The sequence below is a fragment of the Neomonachus schauinslandi genome, chromosome 8 (assembly GCF_002201575.2).
Source record: "Neomonachus schauinslandi chromosome 8, ASM220157v2, whole genome shotgun sequence".
In the NCBI taxonomy this organism is placed as follows: Eukaryota; Metazoa; Chordata; class Mammalia; order Carnivora; family Phocidae; genus Neomonachus; species Neomonachus schauinslandi.
This window is the reverse complement of record NC_058410.1, coordinates 5,383-13,440: the sequence shown is the minus strand read 5'-3', so window position 1 is coordinate 13,440 and position 8,058 is coordinate 5,383. Positions and strand designations below refer to the sequence as shown.

The window sequence follows — 8,058 nt, the reverse complement described above, 5'->3', positions numbered from 1 at the left end:
TGAGACATGATCATTTTAGGGTGTTTTTAAATGCATCTTGACATTTCCAGAAGTAACTGAGTTGCTCAATGTTTTTATGTAAATTTTTGGTTTTAGGTTATTTTTATTTTGTATTATTTTTCATATGATGGATTATTTTTCAACATGGATGCTAGTTGACATTGTGACATTTTCTTTCTGTTGATTTGGACTAGTCTGTAAGTGGAAAGACCCTGTAAACCCTCACCCCAATTACCAGAACTTGGTAGGGATACATACCTAAAGGACAGCTTGGCTGGTTATTCCCAACATACCTGCAAGAATGTCCACAATCATCCGGTGATGTCTCCAAACAGACCCTAATGGGTTTGCTTAAAGTCCTTAGCAGTCAGGGCACTATTCTGCTTTGGAAAACTTACTATAACATCTCCTGACTTTAAGAATCATTTACAATTGGCAATGTGAAGACCCCACACTAGTCCAGTTTTCTAGAAGCCACTGAGCTTCCTACCAAGTGTTGATTCTTGCCACCAGATGATGACAACTTATAATGTGTCCTCCAGTAGCAATGGGCTGTATCACCATAGTTGGTCACTCTCAGACTTCACTCTCCCAGCTTGAAAACTGTGACACCATTCCCCCTCTTTACAGGTTGTATTTAAAAGTAGCCTAGTAACAAATCTCCCCGTCAGAATTCCATACTGGTTTCCCATATAGAGCTATGTTTCACTGTATTTCATACACATATCTTTATGAATAACACATATATACCTATAATGTGGGCTAATAGACCAGGACTTTCTCATATAAAAATGTAGTAAAATAACCAGGTAGTCAGTGACGTTAATAATGGTGTTATATGCAAGAAAGATGCACTTATGGGAGAACATGAGCCAACTTAGATTAGCTGTTGGTTTTTAAGCACTGATCAACAGCAGTGTCCCTTCAGGCCTCCTTCAGTGCTGGGCAGGCATCACTGGTGTTGAAAGAACTGGGAATTGTCACAGCGTAATCGTGAAACACTAGGGGCTGGAAGGAGCCTTAGCACGGTTAACAGATTTAGCTGACCTCAGGGCCAGATTTCCCTAGGGAAATTCTAATGGCCAATTCCTGCCTCCTTACTTGGGTTTACTCCCCATGTGTACACTGGCATGAGATGGGGGGCGGGGGAGAGAGAAAGACCATCATTCTTGCCTTGCATCTCTCATCTGTGAGCAGTGCTATTGGCAGATCAAGGTCAGTTGTGAAGTAGAGCTTCTCTTCGAAGTCAGTTATTCATCACATTCACCAGCCTACTGGGGTTTTGTATTTTTCCAGTGTTCTGGACTTCCATGTGTCTTAGAGCCCATGACAATGACCTGATTACCAGTCACGTCTCTTCGGGTTTTACCCAAATAGTTTTCTCTTGGTTTTTACATTGCAAATTTTAGGAGGAAAAATGCTCTGAGTAATGGATTGTCTTAATTAGGAAATTAACCCACTTGTATTGTAGAAAGAAACAAACACATAGGTAAAACGATCAATTCATAGTCCCACCATCCATAGTTAACTAGTTCCCACCGAGTAGGTATCTTTCCAGATTTCTGTTGACATACATATGTATAAATACTTTTACAAAAATATGAACATACTATGAATATCTGGGTGTCAGTTTAAACCTCTATCTTGTACATATAGGTGTATATCATTAAGAGTGCATTACCTTCTGCTGTAGGAATTCACCAAAATTTCTTTAAATACCTGTCACCAGACATTTTTGTTGCACTAATATTTACACATTGTAAACTCACCTAAAACAACATCTTTGTACCTTTGTCTCTGCTATAATTATTTCCTTAGGATAAAGTCCTAGAAATGGACTTGCAAGGTCTAAGAGATTATGAGCATTTTTAAGGCTTTACGACATTGTCTTTAGGGTGTATTTGTTATATCTTGCTTCCAAACAAATTCCTCTGTGTAGCCAATCCCCAGTCTACAGCTTTCAGCACAGGTGAAGACAGCCAGGACACCCCAGTCGACACTCCTGCCCAGTCTGTCGGCCTTTAGGTGGTTGAGCAGCTGAGGCATGACCTGAGAAGAGGATGACAGAATTAGAGCCCTGCGCTGAGGCAGGGAGCACTGTCAACTTTCAACAGCCCTTCCTTGCCAGGGCGATTGCAGGGACCCCGGTCTTTTAATCTCCAGCTTTGACACTAAGAACCAATTACTGTTGGATATAGTCTTCACAATTCCTTTTTTTTTTTACCCTCAGCAAGAAGTATTACCTACCACTCTGTAAGGTTAGCAAATCCACAGTTCAAGAACATCTCTACCCAACCCAAATGGATTGTGATCCTAACAATTCCTTTTGAAAAACCATTTGTCTTAATGATTATATCCATCTGTTTTCCTAACAAATCCACAAACTAAGACCAAACCTTACTAAGGCCTCTGAAACGCTCCTCTCACAAAGTACAAAGACCTTAATTGCCATAACAAGAAAAGAAAGAGTATTTAAAATTACAAGGTAATAAAATGCAGACACTAAAAATAACGATGTAACCACCCTGGGAGGTGGGAGGATGGTCCAGATGGTATAAGAAACTACATTTAAATCCTCATTATTGCACGTGCCAGTCAACGGATAATGTCTAAAAACTAGTAAACTGACAAGTTACCAGAAAAAGCATGTTATTTAGAGAACTACCAGATAAAACTGTAGACAATTCCCTCCAGGGAATAAGCTCTTAGGTGGGACAAGGCACTTTCTGTAGTAACAACAGGACCCATGTGCATATATTACTTCGGTAAAGTTTTGGAGCATTTAATAACATAACTTACGGTGATTACACGTATTAAAATACTCATTTAAGGTCATACCTGGAATTCAAATGTTCTCTTGGCACCACAGGGGCAATATGGAATATCCTTTTCTTGAGGGATATTTTCACCAGAGATCCAGATGGGTGCAATCCCTCTGCCGTATCTGAGGACCTAAAATCAACCAGGACCATGTGCAAATCACCAACATCTCACCTAAATTTCCAGTGGTAGCACGTGATTGGATAATAATCTGGAGAGCCTTGATGGAACACTCATCCGAAACACTGACAAACACCGATCAAACTGACAGTTTATACTGTTCCCCCCAACTCAGACCTGGCACCGTTAATGCTTTTTCAGTGTCATCAGATCAGTTATTTTAGCTTATCTGACTCAGGATATCAAAATCCTATTTCATACATGGTAATATGGTTAGAATCTTAATCCTAGGGAGTATTTTGTGAGGGTCCCACTATACTCCTGTTTCTCCATTACCAGTTTCTAAATCCAAAATGCAGCCCAGAGTCTGTGCTTACTTTCACAGATACAAGGAACCTCAGTTAGGGACCAAGGGTGTCTGGGTGGCTCAGTCGGGTTATGCGCCCAAATCTTGGTTTCAGCTCAGGTCATGGTCTCAGGGCCATGAGATGGAGCCTCCACACTCTGCATAGAGTCTGCTTGTCCCTCTCCCTGTCCCCCTCCCCCTGCTCAGGCATGCATGCACGCTCTAATAATAAAATCTTAAAATTAAAAAAAAAAAAAAAAACCCTTCCTTTGCTCCCCCGCCCCCACTTGTGGGCGCTCTCATATATTATTTTCATTTTAAAGAATCTTAAAGGGACAAATACCAAGTAATACACAGTTGTTTAGATAAATACTACAGAGATAAATTTCACTGTAAGATCTTAAACATCAACAGAGTGGCTTTCCTATGTTTTGTTAAAAGCATATGCATTGCTAAAAACTACCTTCACAGTGTTTAGGACCTAGGTCTATTCTTACAATATTCTTCTCCTGGATATTTATTTGGCTCAGTGACTGCTTTATAGGAGTTTAGCTGAACTTTCTTCAGTGATTTAGGTTTACGGTGAATGTCTTTAAGGGGAATGATATTAACAGAAGAACAGGGATGAAGAAGGGAAACTTTTGCTGAGCAGTTATTATGTACCTACCTTCTTCCTTCATCCTCACAACTGACCTCTAATTTTTTCACATTGTAGATGCAATTACATCAGTTACACTTCGTGTAACTCTAGGATCCAGGCTTCTTCCCAACCCCAAAGCCCATTTTCTTTTCACAAAACCAGTGTCTGTGTTAACATGTCATGTTGGTTTTACAAGCAAAAGGTTCCTATTGGATAAATGGGCAAAAATATCTGTTCCTTTCTTTCTGCCACTGGTGCAAACTTCCTGTATTACAGGCAACATCTTACTCATCTGTCTCGGATGCCTTCTTTAAAATACGGACCCTACGTGATAAACAGTATAACCTGTAGTTTTTCAATAACTACTGACAGGATCAGCAGCCTATCTGTGTGAAGGACTCCTATAACGAGACTAGCTTTATAGTAGTTACTTCTCACGGACTGTACCCCAAAACCACCACCTGAAAAGAACACAAGAAGGAGTTGCAGGAGTTCTAGTTTACCTGTTCTGGCTCAAGGGCTATTTTAGTTTTAAACTTCTGGAAAATTTTATCTTCCTTGGATTCAAGTTTTGCCATGGAATCCAATTCTTCCTCAGGTGCTTCACCTGAAAAATACCAACACAACCGTTACAGCAATAGGACTAGTCCCCATGACTTGACATTTCCTACATGCTGAGGGCAGGAAATTTCAAACCACCAACTTAATGTTAAATCAGATAGTGAAAGCCAGATATTCCCACAGGCTTTCCCTATTTTAATTCATTATAGTATTTCAAGACCATCTGATTTTCCAGGTACCCCACTTTACTGGGCAGGTTCCTAGTGAGTGCTTCTCTTTAAATCTACTTGTGCCCAGTAGATGACAGGACACCCAACAAATGCTGAACCTTTTATTTTCACTACTGCCCTTAAGCTGCCTGGAACTGCCCTGGTTCTTCATGTCTCACACATGTCTTTTCCCAGCTGGTACACTCATTCAGCCATCACTCACTCACTGTGGACCTACCAGCTTGTTCTCTGCACACTCCTGCACACTCCTCTCCTGGAATCCCAGCTGTCTGAACCCCTGCTGTTTGCAGTATATTTTTGATTATCACCTGAATATGAACTATAAACCAGTAAGCTGATACTGTAAAGTCTGATTTAGACTCTAAAACCCAAGTTTGTTGTAGTTAAGAGTTCAAATTCTGGAGTCAACAACATGGGAGCTCAAACTGCAGTTCTAAAACTTTAACAACTTTGGTTACATGACCAAACAAGTTACCCAGAAAACCTCAAATTCCTCACTTCAAAATGAGGTACAGTTTCTAACTCAGTGTACTGCCTTCAGGATTTCAATGAGATCATGCACACATAGCCCTTGATGCAGAATAAGTGCTGGATAAATGTTGGCTACTAATCCTTCGCTTAGCTATCTGGCAGGCCTAGGCACTACATTAGCGTACCATCATCTAGATAACCTGTAAAACTGGGTATCTGAAATTAGCTGATGAAACATTTAAAGGACCCCTGTCACCCGCCAAACACTATGCTAAGGGTCTCACATATTCTATATTGATCTGAGAAACAGATCTTGGATCTAGATGAACTTACCAAGTTTCCAGCATCCTGTGGAGGAGCCCTACCCAAATGACCACCTGGATACTTACCCTGACATGTCTTCATCAGAACCAGAATCTATCTGATATATATGCCACGGAGGAGAGGTACAGGAAGGATACTGTCAAATGACAGTGTTTGAAAATCATAGGCTACAGACTCCAAAGTGAGTTGACTTCCTGTCAGTACCTACCTCTCTTTTTGACATACTGAGCCTTCTCTTTCCAGCACTATATTTAATCACTTAATGAATAAAGTTCTAAAAGTGACTCCTTACCCATGCTCCCTGTAATTTCTGATTCATTTTCTTTTTCAACAACTTCAGATGTAATTTCATCTTCTGTTTCTATTACAATTTCAAATTCTGGAAAAAGGAAGCTGTGGTCTGGAATTGTTCTGTCCAAATAATCTGAAACAAGAAAAGGTAACTAGCATCATTACTAATCCTTTAGGTTTAAAGAGGATCCAATAATTTCCCATTTCTAAGCTATATTCTATGCAGTAACCCTAGTAAATTAATACACGTAGTTCCAGCAATTTAGGTCATAAATTAAACATCAATATTAAAGCAAGTCTGGGGCATAACTGAGCAGGCAAGACCTCACAGCTCCTCTTTCATAGAGGTGTTCATGTTAGCAGTTACTAAAATTTTGATAAGTATAATACCTTCTCTAATCTTAACTTTTATCCTCAAAGCAAAAAACTTGGGTCGACGGATGCTTTGAAACTGAGCTAAGACTTCAAAAGCGTTGACTCACCTGATTGTGTACAAGCCTGCTTATGCCCAAATCTCCAGTCTAGAGTCTGATGCTCCTTACTGCAGTAATGTGCCTTGTGACATCTGGAGCATGTTTTGGGGCCTAAACAGCCACAGACCCTGCAGAGATGAGCACCAGACTTGAGCTGGAGGCACACAGACTCTCCCGTCTCTGGAGGAGGATCCTCACAGGGTGGCTCATAGGAGTAAAAGTCATTTTTCCTGGGCAGCTGATTTCTGAAAACTAAGAGAAAATGAGAAATGTTGTAAATATCGTAAATAATACAGCAATCCAAATATTCGAGCCTCCAGTCCACACAGGACTGAAAAGACACTAAATTCTTAAAAAGAGAAATAGAAGGAACTTTTTTATTTCAGGGATCTTATTTTCTGAAAGGGGAGGGAAAAAAACGTGCACAAGCACAAGAAACTAGTTTGGTACCCACAACAACCTGAATTGGGTCTTTGAGCTTGTTCAAAATAATCAAATAGTGAGACTAACAGTTAAGTCACACTGACTGCAGAAATACGGTAACACCATGTGGGCCCAGCTTTCTAGAAAACAATTTGTATTCTGCTGGTATAAGCGCGCACTCTCCGTACCCACTGATCAACCCAGAAGCTGGGGCCCCGTAATGCGCCAGGAAGCGCGGCGGCCGGAGGCAGGGCGGAGCGGGCGCGGCGCGGGACCACCCCCCACTGGCCCCAGGCGCGGCGGCCGCTCACCGCGCAGGCCGGCGCAGCACGGCGGCGCCCGGCAGCAGAAAAGGAAGAGGCCGCGGTGGAAAGCGTCGGCACGGTCGGGCAGCGGCGCGTACAGCTGCAGCAGGAAGGCCAGCGGGCGGCCGCACAGCGCGCAGGCCAGCTCCTCGGGCCGCGGCAGCCCGGCCGCACCCAGCCACGCCGGCCGGCCGCCCACCTTGCTTGGGAACTGCTCGCTGCGTAGCCGCCACGCCGGCGCCGCCTCCACGAAGCCCAGCTCAGCCGGCCCCGCGCGGGCTGCCGCCATAGAGCGAGGGGAACCGGGCTCTCCTGTGGGGTTACACTTCGCGGCCGGAAGGCGGAAGTTGGCCACCGGAAGGCGCGCAGAACGGCGTTTGCAGGGGAGAGGAGGCGGGACTAAGGATAATGGCCGGACGTCAGCTCGCTGCATGCGTCCCTAACTTCCGGTCCCGTGAGGTGGGGGCGGGGTTAGGGTTTAGGGGTTGGGGTTAGGAATTTACTGTAATGAGCCCGGAAGAGACGTGTGTATGTTCACCAACTCATTAACTGTGTCCTTAGTTTTGTTTTTTCCTCCTCTGCCTTTTGGACATGGCAGCCTTTGTCACATCAAACACTGAGAGGTTTATTTTTTTAAGTAAAAATTGCCAAAGAATTAAAATTCTAAATGCAACAAGTCTGAAACTTTGCACTCTCCAAAGGAGCCCTTGTCCCCTGCTCCTTTTCCTGCAGCCTCCTTCACCTCGCACGTGGCACGTGGCGCCGACGTGGCACGTGGCGCCGACGTGGCACGTGGCGCCGACGTGGCACGTAGCGCCGAGATTGCACGAAGCGCTGCTTGGTGGGCCGGGCCTGCGCCCCTTCTGCGCCGTGAGGATGTTATTGGCCGTTTTTTTGTTTAAGTCTCAGTGAGACGTGAGCAAATGTAGCTATGGCCCGGATGCTCCTATTTCCAGTAATTAGTTTATAGCAGAATAACATCTAACGTTTCCTTTCTTGCAAAACCTAAGAACAATCTCTTTCATCTTAGTGTTACCTCTGTGCTGTTATTTTG

At 43.3% G+C, this 8,058-nt stretch overlaps 1 protein-coding gene across 2 annotated transcripts; it reads right to left on the bottom strand.

Annotated features, from left to right (window-relative positions):
- Nucleotides 1–106: 106 nt before the first annotated feature.
- PDCD2 (programmed cell death 2) lies at nucleotides 107–7,351 on the bottom strand. Of its 2 annotated transcripts, XM_044917667.1 has the most exons (7): nucleotides 7,204–7,351; nucleotides 7,011–7,104; nucleotides 6,286–6,528; nucleotides 5,805–5,936; nucleotides 4,430–4,533; nucleotides 2,839–2,952; nucleotides 107–2,049 (listed from the first exon to the last, which is right to left on the bottom strand). In XM_044917667.1, the coding sequence occupies exons 1-7, from the start codon at nucleotides 7,291–7,293 to the stop codon at nucleotides 1,891–1,893; spliced, it is 936 nt and encodes a 311-aa protein (XP_044773602.1). In that variant the 5' UTR covers nucleotides 7,294–7,351; the 3' UTR covers nucleotides 107–1,890. The 2 variants fall into 2 exon arrangements, with proteins under 2 accessions (XP_044773602.1, XP_044773601.1); XM_044917666.1 differs by having other exon boundaries at nucleotides 7,011–7,351.
- Between the last annotated feature and the right edge of the window lie 707 nt (nucleotides 7,352–8,058).

Bases quoted from the DNA above. Each gene is read 5' to 3' on its own strand.
- PDCD2 (XM_044917666.1), bottom strand. From the start codon at position 7,293: ATGGCGGCAGCCCGCGCGGGGCCGGCTGAGCTGGGCTTCGTGGAGGCG. The intron at 5,937-6,285 runs GTGAGTCAACGC...TTCTTGTTTCAG, and splicing joins GCAGGCTTGTACACAATCAG to ATTATTTGGACAGAACAATT. The intron at 2,050-2,838 runs GTATGACCTTAA...TCCTCTTCTCAG, and splicing joins AGAGAACATTTGAATTCCAG to GTCATGCCTCAGCTGCTCAA.